This window comes from Camelus bactrianus, chromosome 30 (assembly GCF_048773025.1).
Source record: "Camelus bactrianus isolate YW-2024 breed Bactrian camel chromosome 30, ASM4877302v1, whole genome shotgun sequence".
Classification (NCBI taxonomy): domain Eukaryota; kingdom Metazoa; phylum Chordata; class Mammalia; order Artiodactyla; family Camelidae; genus Camelus; species Camelus bactrianus.
The window spans coordinates 29,730,406-29,755,274 of NC_133568.1; the positions used below are offsets into that span (position 1 = coordinate 29,730,406).

The 24,869-nt window shown below is 60.6% G+C and overlaps 1 protein-coding gene across 8 annotated transcripts in view; it reads left to right on the forward strand.

Annotated features, from left to right (window-relative positions):
* The first annotated feature begins 1,627 nt into the window (after positions 1 to 1,627).
* Positions 1,628 to 24,869, forward strand: part of NFATC1 (nuclear factor of activated T cells 1) — a 91,014-nt gene continuing 67,772 nt past the window's right edge. For 3 of the 8 annotated variants that reach the window (XM_074355359.1, XM_074355362.1, XM_074355361.1), the window contains exons 1-2: positions 1,628 to 2,110; positions 15,581 to 16,679. In XM_074355359.1, the coding sequence (XP_074211460.1) occupies positions 1,984 to 2,110; positions 15,581 to 16,679 (1,226 nt within the window). In that variant the 5' untranslated portion in view covers positions 1,628 to 1,983. Of the gene's footprint in view, positions 2,111 to 6,390; positions 6,857 to 15,580; positions 16,680 to 24,869 lie in introns of those variants that run through there. The other 5 variants (XM_074355363.1, XM_074355366.1, XM_074355365.1 and 2 more) reach the window with 3 other exon arrangements.

Here is a 24,869-nt window from a genome sequence, read left to right on the forward strand (position 1 = left end):
CCGCCTCGTCTTGGCCGGTCCTGAGGTGGGAGGGGGGCGGGCAGTGGGGCGGGAACTCTCCACGCAAAATCCTGGCACCCGGGTCTGCGGACGCCAGGATCCCGGCAGAAAGATCTTTTCAAAGGGAGGGGCGAGGGAGGGGCGTGGGCGGCGCAGCCCTGGCGCCCCCTGGCGGCCTCCAGCGCTGGATGCACGCCCCCCACCCCCGCAGTCGGGCATCCTCGCGGGGTCTCCTCAGCCTCAGAGTCGTCGCGGGGTCCCCCGCCCCCAGCCACAGTATCCACTCTGGGTTCCCACTCATTGCGCCTTGGGCACGAGGCGCGTGCCAGGCCCCGCTCTTGGTGTGGGAGCAGATCTATAGGTGGTGGCACCAGAAAAGTGTTCTGACACCCACAAGACACCCGCAGGGGAGACCTGTGCCTGAAACAAGAGATTTCAGCCTTGTTGAGTCGACGCCGCTGGGAGGAACCGATAAACGGCGGAGGTGACGTGGGCATCGCTCCCTCTGGGCCCCTTCCTATTATTTAATATCGCACCCCGAGGAGCCAGCGAAACCACTGTTGGGTCAAATGTCTCACCCCCACCCCTTTCCCCGGGTCCCGGGCATGGAGTCGTTTCGAGCACCCACCCGCGCGTCCTGCGGGCCTCCTGGTCCGCGCGGCAGACAAGTCTTTTGCTTTAGGTTTATTTTAAACCACATAGGGTGTCGTGCAATAGATTTATGATTTTGTACACCATACATTTTAGCCGCCCTAACACTCCAGTCCCTTCCATCCAAGGCCAACACACAAATATGGTCCTGTTTTGGCCACTGAACTGCGCCGAGGAAAAGCAGGAGAGTTTGAAAGCGTAAAGTGTAAAGTGAAACAGCCCGGCGTTGGAGCGGCTTCCCCAAGCACCAGCTTTCGGCTCGCAGACCAGCCCCCACCCCTCATTGGTTAGAAACCCGAAAATCGCGCACCCCCAAAGGCCCCTGACCCCCTGGGGCGGGCCACTGGCCGGCGGCTGAAAGCCCGGGGTGGGGGTCGCGGTTCTCCACGCCCCCCTCACCTCCCCACACACGCTATGCCAGCCATGCAACAGGCAATCTGGGTCGTTCAGATATTTACAGAATAAAAATGACAATAACTCCACGTCCCGGGACTGCCATGCAATCTGTTAGTAATTTAGCGGGATGGGAATTTCCTTTCTCCGGCCTGCCAGTGGAAGCGCTTTTCCAAATTTCCACAGCGGGGGAAGCCTGCGATTTTACATAATGACTTCAGCATGCAGGGCCCTCTCGGCACCCTCGTCGTCTCCTGCACCCCCCTCCCTCATTAAAGCAGAGCGTGATTCTCTCAGGACACCGCGTGGACCCAGGCATCCGGGTTGGTCCGGAGGCCGGGGGCGCCCAGTCGGCCCCGCGTGCGCCCCTGCTCGCCCAGTGAGCCCCAGCCCGCCCCCCTTGCGCCCTGCGGGCCGGGCGAGCGGCGCCCCGCGCAGGGAGGGGCGGGAGCTCGGCGACTGGTCCCCCGGGCTCAGCGCCGGCTCGGGCGGGCGGGGGCGTGATGTCACGGCAGGGAGGGGGCGCGGGAGCGGCCGGGCCGGCGGGGAGGCGGGGGAGGTATTTTCCAGCTTTAAAAAGGCAGGAGGCAGAGCGCGGCCCTGCGTCAGAGCGAGACTTAGAGACTCCGAACTCGCCGGCACAGTCACCGCGCCGGGGCGGGCGGCCGGGCGCGGGGACCCGGGCGCGGGCGCACACCTCCGAGCCCCCGCCACCCGCCACCCTGGTCGGGTCCCAGGGCCGCAGCCCGGCCCCGCCACGCGCGCACACGCCCCTCGTAACATTTCCCCGGGGCGCGCGGCGCTGAGCCCGGACCGACGCGCGTCCGCAGGGGGCGAGGGCGCCTTCCTCCCGAGACGACCCCGGGCGGCGGCGCGGGGCGCCCGCGCCTCCCGCTCCTCCTCCTGCTCCTCCTGCTCCCCTCCGCCGCTGCCGCGTGGATGCCAAGTACCAGTTTTCCAGTCCCTTCCAAGTTTCCACTCGGCCCTCCGGCTGCAGTCTGCGGGAGCGGAGAAACTTTGGGGCCCTCGCCGCCCGCCGGCGGCACCATGAAGTCCGCAGAGGAAGGTAAGCTGGCGCGGCCGCAGCCCCTCACTGCGGCCCCCAGGCCCCCAGCCCCGCGCCCCCAGCCCCGCGCCCGCCGCGCCTGTCCGGTCCGCTCCTGGCCGGGTCCCGTCCCGGGGAGGGGGAGCAGGCCGGGCCAGGGTCTGCGCGCAGGGAGGGGCGCGGGCGGCCCGGCGCGCGGCGGGCGCGCTGCACAGATTGGGAAGCGGTGTCCCCCTGGTGTTTCCCCAGAGCAGCCCTGATTTCGAGCGCGCCTTCTTGCCAATAGGTGTCTCCTCTTCTCTAGCGCTGAGTGCGCGCTCTTGGCCTTCGCTGGTGCAGCCTCGCGGCGGTACAAACTCAGTTCAAATGCAGGCGGCTTGAGGACGGGGCGAGGTTAGGGCCGTCAGAACTAGGAAGGAAAGACACTTTGGGAAGAAGTGAGGTTTCTTTGGGAAAGGAGTATGGCCCAGTTACTTCCCCAGTGGGGCAAGGCCACCCTGTGGCTTCGAAGACTGGCCATACAGCGAAGTGTGGGGGTTCTGCGCCCCTCCACGGGCTTAGTCGGTGGGGGGTTCTCTCCGAGAGCTGGCTCCCCGAACTGCCTCCAGCCAGAGCCGCTCCGGGCCGCGCCATCAGGCTGGGGGCCCGACCCGCAGGATTAAAAGCCATTGAAGGTACTGTTGGGCACAGCCTCTAATTCAAGCCATGTTGCAGGCTTATAGGATTCATAATCTTACACAATCATAAGACTTGAGAGTTCCAACTGCAGAAAATGTTTCAGGACAGTTTGAAAAGGGACCGCCAAGTTTCAAGCTACTTGCTTAGAGTCAGGAAGATGGCTTAAGAGTCTGCCCTGAAACCTGGTGATGGCAAGGCGCTGGCCACCCTTGCGTGCAGCCTCAGGTCCACAGGTTCCCACTCCCTCCCTTAAAAGAAGCACTCCTGGGACCCAAGCAGCCCACAGCTCCTACTGGTCAGGGTTCCTGAAGGTGTCTGAAAATAGCCTGGGAAAGGGTGACCAGCATCCTAGTTAGGGATGACGATGGCAAATACGTGGTGGAAACTGGGAGACACCTTTCCAAGTGCCTTATCAGTGTTGAAGTATTTTATTTAAATTATTTTAAGAAAACTGCCAAGCCTGCCAATGTGTAGTGAGTGCTCTTAGTTTATAAGGGCAGACACCCTGCTGGGGAGCGCCGGAAACTCAATGCTGCTGCCTCCTGCATGGTTCTAATAAATGCAATGGCTGCACTGCCATTTGCAAGGACAGCCAGCTTGGGGTAACGTCCCCATGTTCAGCAGACATGAGCTCAAGCCCACACACTCAATACAGGAAGGCCGATGTGGCCAGGGTCCTGCTGTCTTATGTTATTTCTACGTGTTGTGCATCACGGAAGGTTATCTTATGTTTCTTACATTTCACCCCAATTTAGAACATGGTTAAATGTAAACTTCGGGTAAAGTTTACAGGATGAGCTCTTACTGTGAAAAGATTTTTTAAAAAAATTGTTGAGGTTTTGATTTGAAATCTTTGGACACGTATTTCAAAGTTTTCTCCACATATTTCTCTTATCACTGCTTTGAAAAATGTGGGTCTTTCAAAGGTTAGATTTCTTGAACAGTCGGTGGTCTGTCTGCAGTAACCTTTTCTCTTACAAGAGGAGCAGGCATCTCTGGGGGTGCTGTTTACTGTTCATGTTTCCTACTTAAGGAAACGTGTAAGGTGCCTCTGCTAAGACACAGCCCCCCGGTCCCAGGGATGCGCTCTGACTGAACACATGTGTATTTTATAAGGACTGCAGAATTAGGCTTACCAGAATGTATGAGCTAATCCTTCCCATCGACAGGCGCTGGACGGAGAGGCAGAGCCCTCCCTGCAGGTCCACGCCTGCCTGGCTGAGAGCTGGGGGACTGCGTCTGGCCCTTCCCCGCAGGCCCGGCCAGGCCCGGCCAGTCCCTCAGTGCCCAGCGACACACTCGGCGATTCCCGGCACTGCCCTCCAGTTTAATGAGCATCTGGTGAGAGCTCATTAGGCGCTGTTGCTTCTGAAGGCCCCGCGCTTGTTTTTCCGCGTGGGGAAGGCAGAGAAATGCAGGCCTTGTAGGTACACCCACCCACCCACTCAGAGGTTGCTCCACACAGAATGCCCGGGGCTCTCCAGAACAGAACAAAGCCCGCCCTGTTCTCCCGCCACTTAACTCCGTGGCGTTGTTTCCTAACCCAGATTAGTGAGGGCCTGCTGCTCTGTCACACCCAGCGCTGGAGCTCTGTGCCCTGTGCACACCCTCCGCCTCTGAGAGGAAGCGCCAAGCTAAACATTTCCATCAAGACAGGAGTGTCTGCTGAATTGGCAAATAACTCCAAACCATTTACGAGATGAAAGGCACTAGGGGGGTGCTGGTAAGAGGAGCAGTTAAAAAACAGCCACCCTATCTGGTTACCTTTGGGGATCTAAATCTGGTGGGGGGGGGTGTCAACTCAGCCTTAGGATAAAGCCGTCCTGAGTCGTGAACCTGAGGGGCTCAGGTGCCCCCGACGGGTAAACCCACATTCTCCTGGACAGAACAGTTCAGCAAAAAGTTTAACTGATGGTAAGGGCTGTTTTTGTGAGTAAGTTTTTGGTGAGAGTGAGAAGGTGGCTGAAGTTAAAAAAAAAAAAAGAGAGAGAAAATGAAATGTTGCGGCTTCTGAACGGAAAACAGAACTTCCATTTGCCTGAAGGTCAGCAAGAAACGCAAACTACAACAAAACAGCCCTCCAACATACATCTCAAAGTTAGAGCTATTATTAGAAACTAAATCAGGCCAAAGTGAACTATAGTTTATCACTGGAGAAAAGCAGGCATTTGAAAAGGGTCATGAGAGGGAAGTTTTTGGGGGGGGGGTGGCCATGTGATTCGCAGGTTATCTGCTTCCGGAAAAAGCTATACCCCGGGGACCAGCGGGCCCGCAGGGCAGAGAGGAGGACACGGTTTAATTCTGCAGAGTTGCAAAAATGGACACGTGTGTCACCCTCCTCCTTTCTGATTCCATTCCCCCTCCGCGTGTGATCCCTAGCTTCTCAGTCCTCTGCGATCATTCTTGTGCTGTTCCAGACGCTGGTTTCGCAGGTGCCAAGCCCCCGGGCAAGTCAGAATAAAGCAGAAGGGGAGAGAAGGCCCTCAGACGGGCCTAGCTTTGTGTACTGGCTCTGCGCGGACCCGCTGCTCCTGCGCCCTGGCCTTGGGTGGAACCCGGCGCTCTTCCTGCCCTTGGTCAGTCTCTGGGCGCTTTGGAGGCGCTCACGGATGGTGGGCAGGCTGCTTGTGCGCGCAAAGGCGTCAGTACGTATTTCAGGAAGCTGAGGGACCCACGTGAACGGCTTTACAAAAAAGAAGGGTTGCCAGTTAGGGGCCAGCCTGCAAGTGAAAGGCCGCGCGTAAGCGTGGACAGCCGTGAGCAGCAGCGCCGCTCCACTGTGCAAAGGAGAGCACGGCCCCAGTGCCTCCAAACCTCCCACCTCCCTGACTCCTTCGGGTGGCGTCTTCAGCTTCGAGGGCTGGAAAACCGTGTTCCCTGTGTGCATTGCTCGGGTTAGGGGAGAAGCGTGCTCCTTCGAAAGCGAGCCCTGCTATCCAGGGGCTTCCACTCGGGGCCCAGGCTGCGGGGCTCCGGCAGGACGTGCGCGTCGTACACTCGCAGCAGCAGAGCCCGGCTGCTCCTCCCCCTGGAAGCGGCCCGGCAGCTGGGGGCCCCTCGGGGCGAGTTCAGCAGACCGGCGGACGGCGTCCGCAGCTCTTTGAGACGCGGTTATTGAGCTTCGCGTCCCTCCGTCTTCGGGAGGCGCGAGCCAGGCCCGCTAGCCGGTCGGGGCGGCGCGCTCCACGCAGAGATCCGAGCCGCGCGAGCCGGCTGGCGGGCTGGCGGGCGGGGGTCCACGGCCCGCTCTCGTCCCCGCCCCCTGCCCCTCCCCTGCCCCTGCCCGCCCGGCTGCGGCCGCACTGGCCCTCAGGCCCGGGGGCGGACGGAGGAGGCTGGACCCCGAGTCTCCCCACCTCCCGGGCGCACGTGTACGCCCCTCCCCCGCGCGGACCCAGGGGACCTTCGGGGGTGTCGCTTGCGCGGGGGCGTGGACCCCTAGAGCTGCCCGGGGACCCCGGCGCGGGTGCGGGCGCCGGGAGCTGGGACACCAGTGAGAGGCGTGCGCTCCAGCTCGCCCGGAGAGTTTATTTAAAACTCGGAAGCCGGCGGCCGGCGAGCCGCTTGTTTATGTAAACCCGGAAACAGCGGGGGGAGGGGCGCGGCGGGGGAGGGCCGGCGGGAGGGGCGCGGGCAGGAGTCACGTTACCCGAGGACGCGCGGCCGAGCGCAGGGCGCAGCCGAGCCCGGGTCGCCGCGACCACAGGTGCCCGCGGCCGGGGACCCGACCCCGGACCCCGACCGGACCCCACCCCGGACCCTGTCCTGGACCTCGACCCCGATCCCAAACCGGGATCCCGACCCCGACCCGCAACCTGACCCCAACCCGGGACCCCGACCCTGGGCCTGACCCCAGACTCCAGACTCTGGACCCCGCCCAACCCCAGCCCCGGTCCCCGACCAGGACCCCTGACCTAGAACTCGGACACCGACCCTGGACCCCCGACCTCGTACCCGAACCCCGACCCTGACCCCCTGACCTCCGACCCTGACCCAGCATGACGGGGCTGGAGGAGGACCAGGAATTCGACTTTGATTTCCTCTTCGAGTTTAACCAGAGCGACGAGGGCGCCGCCGCGGCCACCGCAGGTGGGTCCGTGCGGGGCCCGGGCGTGGGGGCCGGGGGCGCGGGGCCGGGCGGGCCGGATCCGGGTCCGGAGAGCCCGCCTCAGGGGCGCGCAGTGGCGCCCGCCCCTCTGCCCAAGGCGCCCCCCCAGTCTTCTGTCCCCCCTCGGCGTCGCTCAGGGAGGGGCACCGAGGGGCCGGCGGAAAACAAATCAAGTTGAGGGGCGAGTGTAGAGAGGCCCCTTTCGGGGCGGTAGGGTCCCCCTAAGTGTGCTAGACTCGGGGCGTCACTCCAGTTGGGCTCCGAGCATGATCGGAGCGGGGAGCCTCCTATTTGGGGCGGGCTGGCGCTCTCGCCAAGGGACGGAGTGTCCCCGATCCTGGACTTGAACGCACGTGAGGCGGGGCCGAGACCCTCAGGTCTGCCCCCTTGCGCTCCCTGTGAGGTCAGCCGCCCTCTCCCTGTAAGTTAACAGCGGAACTAGCCTCGGACCACCAGGTGCGGGCCTTTTCTTTCTTTCGTTTTCTCTTCCCTGTCAAAAATAAGGCTTCCACTTACACAGCAGGTAAAAGAGCCCCCCAGCCCCCCAGGGCGCCCCCGGGGTGCTTGCTGTTAGGTAAGACTAGGCCCTTGAGTATCAGACCCGCATTATAGGAAGACGGTCTGTGCGGGGGGGGGGGGGGGGCCGCCCTGAATGGAAGTCACTACAGCCCCTCCTTGCAGCCTGGCTCTCCCCCACCTGTCTTTTATGTCCTCTGTCGCCCTCCTTTCTGTGTCTGTCTTCAATATATTCCCTCTGTCCCTGCCCACGTGGCGGTGTGGTGGAGAAGCTGAGCCCAGCACACTTGGCACGGGCAGGCGCTGGTTTCTGCAATGACTGTATAATATTTTCCGTATCATTCACCGTCCCTCTTTTAAAAGTGCAACGTCCTGCTCATTTAAAAAAAAATAAATGTTCCAACCAGGCCGAGGCTGCCTGATCTTTCTTATCTGCCCTTTCTGAACGTCTTCTCTTTTCCTCCTCCTTGGCTCGGGGTCTCCAGGCCTCTGGAGTCAGTGGGAGCCAAGGCCCCTGAGGTTGGAGAGAGAGGTGGCTGCTTGAAAGAGACTTGGGGCCGGAAGTGGAGAAATGGCCTGGAGGCGCCGTGCCCCTGCTTGGGCGGCGGGGCGGCTGCCTGTGGCAAGTCCTGGATGTTCCTGGGCTGCTTCTCTTTTGGTGTCCACCCCCCACCCCTTTCAGTCACTCAGTAAATACATTTAAGGAGAGATGCTCTGTGGAGGTGGGGACCACACTCCTGACCTCTTCATGGAGTGAAAGCCGCCCGGACAGAGACTTCCACTGCGAGTCCTGTGTCCCCAGGGCTGTGCTGCGCTGGGAGGCCAGCCTGGTGGGTGCAGGGGTCCTGTGGTCATGGAGCTTTCTGAGTTGTGGAGGCCTCGTGGCCTCCCTGTGCCTCTTTGTGTGTTTGCTCCTGCGGACAGACAGGTGCCTTTTAAGCATCTCTGCCAACTGTGTGCCCCTCCCATCTCAACCCCCCTGTTAAAACCTCCTGTGGGAAGGCCCCGGGGCGCCAGCACCTGGGGCCCAGCATTCTCCAGCTTTGGGGGCGGGGAGGCCTTAGGCAGCTGGAGAGTGTTCTGGGCAGAGATGGAAAGAGCTTCTTCCTCTTGTCATAGTGTTAGAAAGAAGTTGATAGAAAACATGCCTTTTTATATATTTCTGTGAAAGACATATAACTTTTTTCTTTTTTATTAAGACTTTTCAGAGCAGTTTTAGGTTCACAGCAGAATTGAGAGGAAGGGACAGGTTTTCCCAGGTGCCCTCTGCCCCAATGGAGGCACAGACTCCCTCCCTATTAGCGCCCCCACCAGAGGGGCGTTTGTACTGTTGTTGGACCTACACTGACACGTCATCACCACCCAGAGTCCTTAGGTTCACAGGGTTCACTCTGGGTGCTGAATGCTCTGTGGGTTTGGATGAATACATAGTGACTCGTATCCAGGATAATTGTCACCAGAGGAGTGTTACTGCCCTGAAAACCCTCTGTGCTCCACCTGGTCCTCCCTCCCTCCTGCGAAACCTTGGCACCACTGATCTGTTCACTGTGTCTGTATTTTTGTCTTTTCCAAAATGGCCTATAGTTGGAATCACACAGTTTGCAGCCTTTTCAGATTGGCTTCTTTCATTTAGTAACATGCGTTTAAGGTTCCTCCATGTCTTTTCCTGACTTGATCATTTTCAGTGCTGAATAATATTCCATTCTTTGGATGGACCAGAGTTTATTTACCCATTCAGTTCCCAAAGGACATCTTGGTTGCTTCCAAGTTTTGGTAATTACGTGAATAAAGTACTTTCTTCTTCTTCTCATTAGTTATTACAGAACATTGTGATTGTTAGTTATTGGGTTACTGATCACATTGTATGTTAGATTATTAGAATGAATTCTCCAGCTCTGGATAGGTGACAGAAATGGCTTCACATTATTTCTGGAACCAGCCTGGATAGGAATAAATGAATGAATGACTAAATCTGAGATGGATTGTGAAGTAAGGTAACATAGAGCTTTAGAGGTTGAACTAAAAATGGGCACTTTGTCAAAAGGACATGGCCAGCCTTGAGCACAGGGCCCCTGGTCTCTGTCGCAATTCTTCCTGCGCCCAGGGGGGGTGTCCTCTAAACTGTCACCCTGTCACTCACACCCCTTCATGCACTGAGGCATGTGGCACCCTGCGGTTCAAGGGGGCGACTGGGTCCTGGAGTTCCTTTTTGCTAGAGTGCTCAGCAGGTGCAAATAGACAGTCGGGTACCATTTGTTGGGAGAAAGACAAGAGAACTTTTTAAATGATCTTCCCAGGGCTGGGCGGGGGTGTTTGCGCTCTGGAGGCCTCGGCGTCTTCCTGTCTCCGCGCCCCGGCCCTCTGGGGAGCGGCTGGGCAGAGGGCTTGCCTGTCTGGAGAGCGGGCAGAAGGCCTCCTGTTTCTCTCTGGGTCTCAGGAAATAGTGGCTCTGCTGACAGCCACGGCGGGCGTGGCCCCGCTTCCCGCCCCAGGCTCCTGTTTTCTAAGTTATTTTGGCCACGCTCTGCCTGACTGTCGCCGTGGCAACCCAGGAGGAAGCTGGCCGGCCCCTGGAGGCTCCCAGCACCGGGCCACCTCACGGCCTCCGCGAAGGCGGGTGGTTAGCTGCCTTCACTGCTCGACAGTGGCGTTTCCCGGCTCACACGTGAAACGGACGTCTTCTGAGAAAGTGAAGGTGTGGAGGCGTTTCTGTTCTCCATTGCGTTCTCAGCGGTGGAGCTGTTGATGCCAGCCCATCCAGCCCAGGAGGGCACGTGGGCATGGCCTGCGATGCACCTGCTCCGGGGCGGAGAGGCCCGGGGACACCGGACACCGGAGTGGAGGTGCCCCGTCTTTAATATGAGCAGCCCCGCCACCCTCAACTTACCCCAAAGCCCCAGAGAGGTTTCCACCAGCGGTGGCTCTTTGTAGAGGAATTCTCTGTGTGTCTGTCAGGGGAAGACCACAGCTAGTAACGGACAGGTTGGATGGTTTTAATTCCTTAAAAATGGTGTGAGAAGGGGAAGATCTTAGCCGATGAGATTCGGCCGTCGGGGGCCTGTGGGAGGAAGGAGGTGTGTGAGGGCAGGCCTGCTTGTTGGCCGCCCGGACGAGCCATTCTGTTTGCCTTTGTAAACCTTCTCCCTGGCAGGCGACTGGGTGACCGGTGCCCTCAAAGCTGTGTCTGTCTGTCACCCACGGGCCTGCCCCGCCCCGGCCGCCCTCAGGCAGTGCCTCCCGCCTGCTCAGTAAACAGCTCCCAGCAGAAAACGCCTGGCATGGAGCGTCTTTGGTGTTGTTTTGTTTTGTTTTGTTTTGTTTCCACTACCTGTGAAATTATAATCCTGCCGTTTCGGGCGCCGCCCCAGCGAGGAGGTCTGGCCGGGCCTGGGAGGACGGGCTGGCGTCACAGTCGCCCCAGGTCTATTTCTAGCTCCGTGTCCTGCGCTTCAACCCCAGCAAATGCTACCAGGGATGTTCCTTAAAATGAAACACACGAGTCGCCGTGGCAGTCACCTCTCCGCATCTGTGGAAGGCGGCAGGGAGCGGGCAGGGACGTGGTGGCTCCCGCTGGAAAGCATGTGTTGGACGGGGCGCCCGCCTGTGCAGAGAGTGCGGCAGCCGTGGCACTGGCCTGGCTGCACTGCGGCGGGGCCCTGATGTCGGTGGGGAGTGGTCTGAGGTGCAGTGGGCCTTAGGAGGGACACGGGTATATTTCTGTGGTTGCTCAGAAATAATACGATTGTCTGGTTCTGAAGAAGACTGTTTCTCAGGGTTCTGTCGGGTCTGCTGAGGACTGAGTTTGCAGTGGGCGCTGGGCCAGCCTGGGAGCTGAATTCGCCGGCTGCCGGGCACCCCGCTCCCCATGCCAGTGTCCGGCTCTGCACCCTGAGCACCCTGCTCCGCGCACCTGTGGGAGGGGACGGGTGTTCGGACTGGAGGTGGCAGGAGGCAGTTCGTGTCTTGAGACACGAGCCACACTTCCCGAATTTCCATTCTATTAAGCCGTTTTGAATGCGCTCCCCCCAGCATTTGCTCAGCCTCCCGCTCTCTGTGCCGCCCGCCCTGGGAGTTAATGAGCCTCCTTGGCAGACAGCCAGGCTCCGAGGCAGCGGCAGAAGGTGGCGGTGATGGGAGCCGCGCTCTTCAGTGGCTCCTGACATGACATGAACCAGCCCGAACGTCTCAGGATTGTTAAGAAAGTTACTGGAAATATTTTCATTCCATGTAAATGTCATCCCTTTGAATAGCTAAATAATTCAGATTTGAATACGGTTTAGGGGGGTAATAAAGCCAAACAGAGTGGAAGCTGGGGGGCAGGAGGGAGAGAGGCCCCCAGGCGGGAGGGCAGGACCCGGGCTGCGGGGGCTTGGTCCCGGGCAAGCTGGGACCACTACCTGTGTGGGTCTTTGTTCTCAGAGGGAGGGCGTTGTCATCAGGCTGGCTGAGTGTCCGTAATGAAGTTCAGGCCTTCGAGGCTTTCGCTTTGGAATTTATTTAATTAAGGAAAACTCACGCTTAGGTGGGTCTTTTTTGTGTGTTAATAAAGGCTTTATTTTTTTTTTTCTTTCCTTTGTTGGATCATGATTATCGGCAGTCTTTGGTTTACATAAAGTCCCCTCTTAGGGTGTTCTGGGAGTCAGCGTGCCTGCCCCCCACCCCAGTCTCCCCCCTGGGCTGGGGGAGGGGCAGGACTGCTCCTAGGCACCTCGCTCGACTCGGAGCTCGAATGTCCAGCCCGAATGTCCAGCCGGCGCCACGGAACATGGCTGAGCCCCGTGGGCAGGCGGTGGGGAGGCCCCAGGACTCGCTCTACCATTTGCTGGGATTTTCTTTGTTTTAATTCTCAGAATTACCTTCCTGCCAAAAAACAGTAGATCATAGATTTGCACGAAATTCTTCAGCTGGAGCAGGAGTTGTGGGGATCCGCCCATTAGACCCCTTGCATGTCCGCACGGCCGCGGGGTGCTGGGGGCAGAGGGCTGGGGGGGCCTGTCCCAGCGCCACGTCTGGGTTTGTGGGGCACGGTTTGTACGCTTCTGTCAGCCTGGGCCAGGGCTGCCCTTCCAGAGTCGAGGGCTTGTCTCTAAAGTGAAATTCTTTCCTCATTGAACGCTGGATGGTCACATGGAGAAAAGGGTGCCCAGCACGTGGCCACGTACCCAAGGGGGCGGGTCTGCGATCTCTTCCTGGGCGTTCCTGATGCTGCCACCTCAGGACAGAGTGTCAGGAAGACAGCGGGGCTCATGGGATGTAGCGGTTGTCCCGGGAGCGCCCGTGAGAAGGGGTCCTTCGTCCACCCATTTCCTCTCGGTGGCCGGGAGGTGCGTGTCCAGGCTGGGAAGGCCGCCGGTCCCTGTGGTGACCAGGGGTGCAGGTGGCCTCCACACTGGCAGAGTGGTGTCCATGTGCTGGCTGCAGACTGGCAGCCGGGATGGGACAGGTGCAGACCCCACACTCACCGAGGTGGAGCCAGAGACCCCAGGAGGGGGTAGAAACCGCCCAAAGAAAGACGGGTTCCAGACGATCTAGCGCATGCAAGGCCAGGAGGCCGTTGACTGCAGTCACGTCGAGACGCAGTGCCGGGAGGAGGGGACACCTCTTTAATTTGGAACACGTCCGACATAGTAAAGCTGTTTGCCGACGTGTCACGACTGCAATTCCTGCCCTGAACGGACACAGATCAGTTTGTTAACACGCTGCCTGTTGATCACGCTCACCGTCACCGTCGTGGTGCAGCAGTGGGGCACGCCGCCCACTCTCGCTCCTGCTGGACTGGTGACACCTGCCTTCCTACCCGAAGCCACACAGGGACTGTTTTCACCTGCAGGGCCTGGGGACACTGGTTCTGTTTCCTGTTTTTTTAACTAGCCGTTCTGGTTAGAACGGTCTGGACAGGGCCGGGCTGGCTGCGAGGAGAGGCCCTCTGGACGTGAGAGCCGGGGACACATGCTGAAGGTGCCTGTGATGTGCTGCCGTCTGTGGCCAGGGGAGACGTCTGTCTGCAGAGCCGCCCGTGGACCCCTTCGGGAGGAGCAGTGTTTAGTCCCACAGTGAGTGAGGGCACCACTGCAGCCCTATGGGGCCGACCTTCCTGAGGCCCTGAGGCCCCTGTAGGGCTGACACCTCACAGGCCCTGGCCCGCCTGCTGCCCGGGTCCCTCTGGACAGCGCAGGTGGCCTCCTCTGTGGCCAGGCCTGGGTGTTCGTGGACGAGGGCCTCTGCCCCCGCCCAGCACCCCACGCCCAGGCGAGCGGGGGCCTGAAGGCAGGGTGTCCGCACCTGTCCCAGGAGGTCACCGCGGGGGGGCGTCTCTCCCAGGGCCGCAGCCCAGCCTGCAGCCCCAGACCCCCTCCTCCTGGGGAACCTTGACCGTGTCCTCTGGGAATTCCTGTTCCAAGGTTATTCACTTCTTGTTTGATTTTCACAAAGATTGTAATTTCATTTTTAACCCTCGATTGTGGTTTTTGTGGTAAAAGTCAGTAAGCCTCTGAGGGTGTTGGTGTGATTGGGGGACGCAGCAGACAGAGGGGCTGTGCCCGGCGTTGGGGTCTGGCCTGTGGAAGAGAAGACTGTCCTTCCCTCTGGGGTGGGGGTGGGGGTGGGGCGGTGCAAGGGCGCAGATGCGGCTGGGGAGCGAGGCTTGGGGGCAACAGGTTTGTGGGCAGGTGTGTCCTCGGACCCCCGGGAGCCCCCCTGCCCCAGCTCCCTCCTCCCGCTTGGGGCCTCTGATTCCCTCAACTGCAGTTTGTTTTCTTGGCTCAGCTCAGTCTCTCCCCAGGGCTGTTTAGAATCCGGCACCGATTTTGAGCATCTGGAAGTCTGGAGCTTTCTCTCCAAAAGGCAGCGCGCCCTGACACCCCGGGGTGAAGGCAGGGCCTTGCACTCCCTCCAGGATGTGCCCAGGGGAATGGCGAGCAGTGCTTTCCTGGGAAGGGGGTTTAGCGTGTCAAAGGCAGAACTTCTTGGTAGCAAGGACTGTAAAAGACTGGATTGCCAGAGAAGGTAGTTGAACCCCTACTTCTGGAAGGAAGCAGTGTTGGAAACGGACTCCCCCCACTGGGGCTGCTGGACCCACTTCTGTTAGTGAATACGGTGGGGCGGAGCCTGCATTTGAGGCCCCTGATTTTCTGGGGTTCGTCTAGGCGAGCTTCTGAAGCCAGCACAGCAGGAGGGCAGCCCTGCCCTCGACCACAATACCTCCCAGTGGCAGAGTTAACCCAGGAGCGGGGTGTATGGTTTCCAGGGGCGCTTCCATTATTCAGAGGCCTGGGGAGACTCACCTCTCGGTGCACGAAGATGAGGTGCCGAGATGTTATAAAAAGTCAGTTCAAATCGGAGGTCCAGAGTGTGGCTTTCCTGTTAAAAACTACTAATTATACTAGTAGTGATTTTTAGAAGCATTTCGAGGTTGTAATTAATATGTAATGACTTTAAATGTGACTGCACATCGATGTTGCCTGCTGTTTTTTTTAAGAAGAACTCTTAGGCCGTGAGTCACCATCGGTGTTTTCTGTGAGAGACCCCGGTTTCTGTGTTTTCATCCAAAGGTGCTTTCTTTGTAGCTGGTGATTGGGGCACCTGCATGTGACTAGTCTGTTAAAATGCCTTTAGATGTGCACGTCCCAGCGTCTAAAAGCCAGCCACCAGGCCACCCCTCCGCCAGTCCACCTGCCAAACCCTCCTCCAGCCCCACCCTGTCTGCTCACTGAACAAACGGGGCACAGACTCCGTGTTGAGGCCCCGCGAGTTGCACTAGGCTCACCCAGCAAAGGTCTCTGCCAGCCCAGAACTTGGTTTCTGCGGGCGAAAGACGTGGTGGACGAGGAGATAGGCGTTCAGGAGGGAAAATCCAGTGAGGGGGGATGTAAGTGTTGGGTGGGGACTGGGATTTTGAGAGGGTGGCTGGCGGGGGCAGGTTTTGAGTAAAGAGCAGAAGAAAGTAAGGGGCCGACCAGTGGTACGGCCTTGGGCGGGGGGACGCTGGGGCAGAGGGAAGCCCTGGTGTGGAGAGCGAGGAGGGCCTGGGGAGGGGCTCGAGCTGCCTCCCGTTGGGGCAGCAGGAGCTGAGCGACCCCGCAGGGCCCCTGCCCACAGGTAGCGGGGTGGGGCAGGTCCCCGATCCTGGGTTCCTAAGCCTGTGGTTTGTGTCTGGGGACCAGCCGCTCATCCCTCCCTTTTCCTTCCAGAGCATTACAGCTATGTCTCCTCCAACATCGCGCCTGGCCTGCCCCTCACTGTGGCCCACCCCTCGCTGCCAGCCCCATGCCATGACCTGCAGACCTCGGCCCCGGGCGTCTCAGCCGCTGCTTCCGCGAGTCACCCCTCGGGGTACGGAGGAGCTGTGGACGGCGGGCCCTCAGGCTACTTTCTCGCTTCGGGCAACGTCAGGCCCAACGGGGCGCCGGCTCTGGAGAGCCCCCGCATTGAGATCACCTCGTACCTGGGGCTGCACCACAGCGGCAGCCAGTTTTTCCATGACGTGGAGGTGGAGGACGTCCTGCCCAGCTCCAAGCGGCCCCCGTCCACGGCCACCCTGAACCTGCCCAGCCTGGAGGCCTACCGGGACCCCTCGTGCCTGAGCCCAGCCAGCAGCCTGTCCTCCCGCAGCTGCAACTCCGAGGCCTCGTCCTACGAGTCCAGCTTCTCCTACCCGTACGCGTCCCCGCAGACGTCCCCCTGGCAGTCCCCCTGCGTGTCCCCCAAGACCACAGACCCCGAGGAGGGCTTTCCCCGCGGCCTGGGGGCCTGCAGCCTGCTCGGGTCCCCACGGCACTCGCCCTCCACCTCGCCCCGCACCAGCATCACCGAGGAGAGCTGGCTGGGTGCCCGCACGTCCAGGCCCCCGTCCCCCTGCAACAAGAGGAAGCACGGCCTCAACGGCCGGCAGCTGTCCTGCTCCCCCCACCACTCGCCCACGCCGTCCCCGCACAGCTCGCCGCGGGTCAGCGTCACTGACGACACGTGGCTGGGCAACACCACGCAGTACACGAGCTCGGCCATCGTGGCTGCCATCAACGCCCTGAGCACCGACGGCAGCCTGGACCTGGGCGACGGCGTCCCAGTCAAGGCCCGCAAGACCGCCCTGGACCACTCTCCCTCGGTGGCACTCAAGGTGGAGCCGGCCGGCGAGGACCTGGGCACCACGCCACCCACGTCCGACTTCCCGCCTGAGGAGTTCTCGTCCTTCCAGCACATCCGCAAGGGCGCCTTCTGCGACCAGTACCTGTCGGTGCCGCAGCACCCGTACCCGTGGGCCCGGCCGCGCTCGCCCACCTCCTATGCCAGGTGAGCTGGGCCGTGCCGCAGAGCCGGCTGTCAGGGCCTGGAGGCCGGCAGGGCCGGTTCCTCCTTGGGGGGAAGGGCTCTCTGCTTCCGCTCGGGGTTTGCTGTCCGCCTTGGCGCCCGCGGCTTCCTCCTGCCGTGTCTGGTGTCTGAGTCTGACCTCCTTTCTGGAGGCACCCAGGCGTGTCAGGGGCGGGCCCCCCTGAAGACCTCTCCTTCACCGATTCTCTGCTTTCTGAAGGCCGTCTCCACGTGAGGCCTTGTTCGGAGGTGCTGGGGTCAGGGCTTCGGGGACAGGAGTCTGCCCGTAACGGGTTTTCAGACACGTGCGAGGTTTCTGTTTTCGGTGGAGCCCGGCGCCTGTCTGTGGTTCTGCCCCCTACCCCCACCCCTCCCCGCCTAATTGCCGTCCTCGTCCTCGTCGGCACAGATGGGGCCTCGGCTCAGCGACTCCCCAGAGCCGCCAGCCCTGCTGCGTTTGGAACGACACGGCCTCCCCCCCCAACCCCCCGGAGACGCCCGCCGCCTGGCTGTGAGCTCGGCACCTCCGAACCCTCGTCTGGGGCTGTTGGGTTTTCTTCTAACGGCGTCGTGGCTGCTGGTGCTCCGCTGGGTCCACTTACTCAGCCTGGGGTTTTTATTTTTAACTAAACAGCTTTCCCAACAGGTGGCCGCTAATGCCCCCTGCAGAGCGCTTTCTGCTCCAGGGCTTCTGTCGGGCATAGCCTGCACGCCGCCCTCGGGGCCTCTGTCGCGGGCCGGGCCGCCCCCGCGAGGAGGCGTGTGCCGGGCACCTGTGCTTCTGCCTGTGGTTTCGGGTATTTGAGGCTTAGCGCTCTGTTTTCCTGCTCCTCTTTGTTAGGGGGCATTCTGGGGGCGAGGCGGGGAGCAGGCCCTGCTGGTGTCCGGCGGTCGTGCCGGGAGCGAGGAGAGCGCGTCAGCAAGCCACTCACCGCAGAGCTCGCTCCCTCCCGCCCAGACCCTCTGTCCCCACGGCTAACCTGCACACGGTGGACTCAGAGCCACAGGTGGCCGATTTAATTCTCGGCGCCAAATGAGCTTAGCTAAGCCGTTCTAGAGATTTGTGGCAAAGAAAGAGCATGAGAACTGACAGTTGATCAACTGCTGAACACTCGCTTTCTGCCGCGTGTGTAGGCGTCAAGGGCAGGGAGAAAGCAGGACTTACCGCTGACTCCTCCCTGGCTGGCATCAGGGTGTGTCCTCATTTCTGTTGTTTGAGAAGCTGGTGTATTCAAAGTTACTCTCAAAACAAACCTATCTATGAACCTGGATTTCATTCATCAACGTGGGAATTAAAAAACCCACTTAGAGGCGTTTAAAACGTGTGGGAGCTGTTTCTGCAAGCTGTACCTCTTCATAACTTTTATTTAAATAAAAAAGAATATTTGAAAGCTGACCTCAAGCACAGACTCACACGCAGTCCGTAACCTTCTGCATGTTCGTGACCACGAAGGTCCCCGTGGCTGATGAAGAGACTTGGGTGAACCTACGTCAGAGAGAGTGAGGTAGTGACTGCTGCCGCGGCGACGACTCTGACCTGCGGGTTTGGGACAAGGGGGCGGAAGTTCAGGTGGACCCCCGCGTCTGCAGGGGCTGCCACGACAAACATGCGGACGCTCAGTCCCCACACATCTCGCGGAGCCACACCGCCTTTCTGTGTGGTTACAGGGGTGCCAGCCCCTGGCCACGCCTTAATTTGGTGGCCCCTGTGAAGACCCTGAATCCAAGCACGGTCGCCTTCTGAGGTCCCGGCTGGGGACTCCGACCTGGGACGTTCGGCGGGGCCAGTTCAGCTTGTGACACCTGGTGTTGGGGTGGGTGGGACCCTGGTGCCTCCTCCTTCCAGGCCCCTGGCTGCCGGGAGACTGCGGGAACACGGGTGTTTCTGGCGAGTTGTCCTCTGCACACCAGGCATCTTTACCCCGGGGTCTGGGCGATGGCCTTGGGGCCGAGTGACTCTGCCTCTTCCTGCCTTGGCTGTGAGCCCTGAGTGAGGGGTGATGCCCCCAGCACTCCCGTGAGTTCAGGCAAACAGACCTCGTGGATGCACCACCCTTCCCCCTGGGGGCTGAAGTCAGCTTTTTCCACTGTTTTGGTTCCACGCCAGAACACGTCTCCTGGTCCCCAGTGGCGGTACGTTTCCATGTGACCCCGTCCAGGTGCTCGGGGGAAGAGCGGGGTCAGCTGCTTGACCCATTGGGGCCGGTGACCGACTTCTTCCCACGGCTGCTGCTGCGTGTGCCCGAGGAGGGGGGCCAGCCCAGGGGACACCAGCGGGCGCCCGGGCCACACAGCTGAGGTGCGAGTGTTGGACGGCCTCTGGCGTCTGGGGTGGAGAATTTATCGGGACGAGTCCAGTCCCTTTGCCTGGGTGCAGCACCGCCGCGCACTGCTAGCTCTGTCCTGAGGGGGGAGGAACTTTCTCATGAGGAGTGTGCAGTGCTGGCCCCCCTCCCCAGGGGCCTCGGTGTTGTGGGACCATTTCCCCTTGGGGGTCTTTCTGCCTGGACAGCGTGTGTGACACGCCCCTCGGTGCAGAGCGGTCCGACAGGCCCCCAGGCGTCACAGGACGATGCTGAGTTCTTGCCACAGAAGCTGTGTTTGTGAAAGCAGCAGCAGTGTTGCACAGGAGTGAATAGTTTCAGAGTTTAGACTTATTTTGGGGCTTAAGAACGGTGTTCCTGCCTTGGAGCTCAGGAAACGCTAGAGCCCCCAGATCAGGGTTTTAGGTGCTCTCTGTTCTGCGTTGGAGTCCGGCCACAGCCTCTTCAGAATGGAGAGGGTCCTCTTCCCACTGTGCTCCAGGCTGCGGGTGAGAATGACTAATTCTGCCGGCGACAGTCACAGGCAGCGCCCACGGTCACCACGTCCGCACGGTGGGAGTGGCCGGAGGCGGTGAGAGTGGAGGGCCCCTGCCAGCAAGGCCGGGGGCAGGAGCCCAGCGCGCCTGGGGCAGAAGAACCCTCGCCGGTGGGGTTGTTTCTGGGTGGTGGTTCTCAGATGGTGGCATTTAGAGGACTTCATGCTGACCCAGAGGAGCTAAAGCTTAAGTGTCTGTGGAGCTGAACATACCAGAGCGCCTGTTGGGGCCCTCGCAGTCCGTCCTGTGAACTGGCTTGCGTAAAGTGTCAGCTTTTGAGGTTTTAGCGTCGTTGGCGATCTGGGTCCAGCATAATCTCTGAATTGTCTTTAAAGAGGCAAAGTCCATGAGGGTGTGGACTTAAAGGGAGCTGGGTTTGGAAGGCAGAGCGTCTTAAGAAGAGGCTTGTGACCGCAACAGCACGCTGGCCGGATTAACTGCCCGCCGCGGCGCGCGCTCTTTTGAGGGAAGACTTGGGAAGTAGTAGACTCCCGGGGGCGAGGGCGGCGCAGGGACGGGGGCGCCGGGTCCGCTTGGTTCAGGGACCCGAGGCCTGCACGTCTGAACCGCTTATTCCAGGTTTTGGCTGCGACTGATGATCTGAGTGACGTTCATGACTCTTATGCCGCGCGTGAGCGTTAGCTCCAGAAGCCTGACGGAACCGTCGCTGACCCCAGCTGCGCTGCATCTGCCCGTTTCAGAGTTTATCCCCATTTGGAATCAGATTAGGTAAAGCTGGAGGCTGGTGACCAACCCTAGCGCATCACTCCTCCCGGGTGGCCCCGGCCCTGGGCCGCCTGCGCTGGGGGCTTCCGCCGGGCCAGCCCCCAGCCCCTGCCAGCCCCCGCCGGCCCCAAGCCCCCAGCCCACAGCAACACCCTGGCACCGGGCGTTTCGCTCATGGGTTGCTTTTCTGTTTGACGTCACAAAAGGAAGCTCTCTGAGACTGAGCTTTAAAAGAGAAGCCAGCTAGCGGGGAGCCTGTGGAATCGCAGCGGGTCTCTGCTCCACCCGAGCACTCGCAGGGCCTGTGCTCAGCCTCCGGGCCACCCGTTCAGGCCCCGTTCACAGTGGGTAGAGCTGGACTCTCGCCCGCGACCAGCTGCCCTGGAGCTGCCCCTCGTGGGCCTTTGCTCCCAAGAGCCCCGAACAGACTTCCCTCAAATGGGGGGGGCGGGCCGTGGGGGGGCTCCAGGGGAGCCTGAAACCTTCCTACGACATACGTGTCCTGGGCCAGGTGCTGACACGCCGCTGGGGGAGGTGGGAACCCAGCAGACAGAGGTCTGACCTTGACCGCAGCCTCTCCCAGAGGCTTTTGCAGGTGGATTCAGTCCCCAGGGCAGCCGGGGCTCTGCGTTTCTGCTGGTGGGCCCCTCGCCGCAGGAGCACGTGGTCTTAGAGACGCAGACCCCCTGCAGCTCACGGAGCAGCCTCCCCCTGGTTCCCAGAGTCGCAGTTGACGCTATAAAAGGTGCTTCAAGTCCCGGCTTCAGCTAAGATGTGGGTTTGCAGTGGAGGGAGCGGCGGGCGGGAGGCTCCCGCCCCGAGGTGCGGGGGACGTGGGCCCCTGTTTCTCTTTTTGATGTTATTCTGTGGATGTCTGTAATTATTGGCCATGAAGAAGAGAAAGAGAAACTCAGATCCTTTTGTGTTCCTGGAGCCGATACAATAATTTGCATCTTGGTGGCTTTGCACACAGATTTTCACGTCAAGCCACTGAGATCTGAAATGCTGGCTGGTTTTGTGGGATAATCCAAGACTGGTCACGCCCGGCCCCGAGACTGGTCACGCCTGGCCTGGTCCTGCACAGGCCCCTCTGTCCACCCCAGGGCATGTGGGGGCGGGGCTGCACTCAGGTGTCTCAGGCACCAGCCCGGGCCTTCCTGTGTCTCCGACCTGGAGATTTCCCAGACTGTTGAGCCTCGGCCGGGAGGAAGCGTCCAGCGGCGACACGCGCCAGTGACCACAGACAAAACAGAGCTGATTTCTGCTCAGACGTTTTCCTCTAGGGCAGGTGTGTTCCGAGCTCGTCTGGGGCCCCACACACCTGCCACACACCTGGGCCGGCTGGGACCAGGTAACGGTCCCGTTGGGGCTCACACACGTCATTGTGGTGGGGGGACGGTGATTGTCCACACTTAAAACTAGACCTTCTGTGCAAGTTAGTGGGCCTTATTTGCCAATTGTTTCTTGGTTCATGAGCAAAAACGTATTCATGTCATGATGGGTTTGTTTCTTCAATGGATGGTTCTGAAGCACCTTCTGGAAGCCGGGGTTGACCTGCGGCAGTAGCTGATTTTGAGTGAAGAAAGAGACTTCGGTGCTGTTTTTCCCCGAGATTTCCCATCTGAGTCCGTCTGTGCTCTGGTGCCCCTTCGCGCCCCGCCTGCCCCTCACGTGAGGGAGGTTTTGTGGAGAGGAGCCGTCTAGAGCTTGGTGCCTCACACCCCTGGAGCCCAGAGCGTTGCATTAATTATGCTCCGACCTCCCAGTGCCTCGGAGGGTCCTCGGGGCCTCTGGAAATGCCTGCTTTTCTCTTGAGAGTCACCTCCCGCAGGTGAGTATGGCCACCCGCAGGGCAGCCACACTGAGGTGCTGCTCTGTTTTCCCCGAGCCCAAAGCTCATTAGGGCCGTCCAGACGCAGGGACCGGGCACCGGGCCAGCAAGCCCACGGCTGTGGGAGACGGAGTGCGGGCATAAGCCCCATCTTACAGACGGGGACACTGAGGCATGTGGAAGTTCCTGGACGCACAATCAAAGAGCGGGGAGCCGTGAGGTCTAGTGACGCGTGCATGGTCACTGCAGGGCTCCAAGGCCAGGAGGCCCCAGTGACACCGCCGGGGTGCGTCACAGGGGCCGGACACACGCCTGGAGGTGGCCCTGAGGTCTCACTGCTTTATCTTGAGTCAGGGGTTACAAGGAGGGGGTGAGGCGGCGGAGATGCGTGTGTGGTGAGGGGGCATGGTGGTCACTCGCTGGCGGTGGCCAGAGACCACAGCGACGAGGGGGCAGCACCCAGCTGGCTGCGCCTGTCGGGCACGGGATCTCCTCGGGCCCGAGGACGGGCTCTGCTGCGAACAGCGGGCGTCAGGATCTGAGCTGTTGCAGCGAGACCCTCCCTAGCTCCTGCGTTCCCCTGGTCCTTGGGAGCCACGTGCTGCCTCAGACATGTTCCTGTGGCTGACTTGAGAGCAACTGTATTTATTATGTCCTGAGCCACTGAAGTCTGTTTTAAACTTCGAATTTGGAAACCGAATGGCTACTATTTAAAGACTCTCTGGGCTTTTCTGTGGGCACCATATTAAAACTAAACAGAGGAGGGGTGAGCTCTGGGGGTCGCCCGCTGACTGTCCTGGTGGTTCTGTGGTGGAAAAGTACATCGGAATGCCGCTTTCAGGGCTAGCTTGTGCCCCGTCCTGCGTTACTCGGCGATTCTGAGCCATCCTTGGCAGCCGGAGTGTTCTCGCCCTGAGCCTTCATCTCTGCAACGACTGACTGGCAGCAGGCTCCAGTGGCACCTGAGACAGCATTTGGGCCTGAAGTCACTGTCACAAACATGCTGGAATCTGCCCCCTGTAGTGTGAAGGTCAGGAGAGCAGCAGAGTTTTCCCATGGGGTTCCTCACCCAGGGTACGATCCTTCATCCATCTGTTCTTTCTCCCTTCCTGCCTTGCCTCTTCTTCCGTCCATCCGTCCATCCTCCCACTCATTCACCCACCCACCCACCCACCCATCATCCATCCATCATGCATCCATCATCCATCGTTTGTCCTTCTGCCCGCCCATTAACCCATCGTCCATCCATCATCCATCCGTTTGTCCTTCCACCCATCCACCCACCCACTCATCGTCCACCCATCATCCATCGTTTGTCCTTCTGCCCGCCCATTAACCCATCGTCCATCCATCATCCATCCGTTTGTCCTTCCACCCATCCACCCACCCACTCATCGTCCACCCATCATCCATCGTTTGTCCTTCCGCCCGCCCATTAACCCATCGTCCGTCCCTCCCTCCCTCCCCCCTCCCCCCTCCCTCCCTCCCTCCCCTGGGCATGTGACAGGCATGGGCCCTTCCCAGCACTCTTTGTCCTACTCCCAGAGATAAGCACGAGGGGACGGCAGTTTCCTCCCTCGTCCAGACAGTCCCGGGCCCTGCGGGCGGAGGAACCGGCTGCGAGTGCAGGTCCCCGACCTTGGGTCGGGGAGAGAAGCTCCCCCAAAGCAGCTGCCTGTCCGTCTCAGCTGGACCCCCAGACAAGAGCTCGTCCCGTCCCGTGAGCCGGCCCCTCACGCTGAATCGTGGGGACGCCTGGGGCCCTCAGACACGCCTTCGCCGTGTGTGTGGTCAGGGAGCTCTTAGGAGGGGGCCTGTCCTCCTGGGCGGCCCGCACCGCTGCGTGAGAGGAGCACCGGGGTTCTGCCCTCGTGGAGGAGACCCCCAGAGAGCCATCCACTCTGGGGAGAGGGGCTGGGCCCCGTCTGCCCGGGTGCTGCCCGGCTCCCCCATCCCAGGTGTGGGGTGGCGGGAGCCGTCGGGAAGCCAGTCTGGGATGGCAGGGCCTGAGCAGCTTACGTGGAAGTGGAGTGGTTTTTTATGGAGGGGGTGCAGAGCAAGGATGACGGGGATTTTCCAGAGAGCTGGAAGGAAGTCTCTGCCTCCTTGGAGCTCTCCACGCTCTGCTGGTGGAGCCACTGAAAGCAATGAATTCTTATGAAATTCCTGAGCCGCCATTATAAGAAAAAGAATCCCTCAATGGTGGCCTTGCCAGGCTTATTCTGAAAGTCAGGCTTGTGATCGAGTTTGAGTGGAATTCCTGACCAGATGCAGGCCTGGCAGGACTCCCACAAGTGGGGAGCCTGAGCAGGTGGGCTCCCCAGGCTACCCTCCCCTGCTGAGCACGCCCCAGTGCTTGACCCCATCTGGGCCCCAACCCCCAGGGACCAGTCAGGCCCCGATGGGGGCCCTGGAGGGCCCTGAGCTCCACGCTGTCAGCGGCGGACAGGCGGGTGCTCCGTCCGCACGGCACCCCGAGGGCGGGCAGTGGTCCCTCCTCTCGCCTCGCTGGCCTCCTTCCCTTGTGCTGCCCAGACGTCCCTCGTCCAGCTGTTTACCCAACCCAACGTCTCCGTAAAGCACCTCCCGGCCCCTAGGTGCGTCGGCGCCTCGCCCCGCGCAGCTCCTGCCCCTGGGCCCTGTCAGTGCCATCCTGAGTGACAGCGCAGAGGGGCCAGTCCCACAGTCGGGTGTGACAGCCCGAGACTCCCAGCCTCTCTGGGCACGAAGTCCTGCCTGCAGCCTCTCCCCTCAG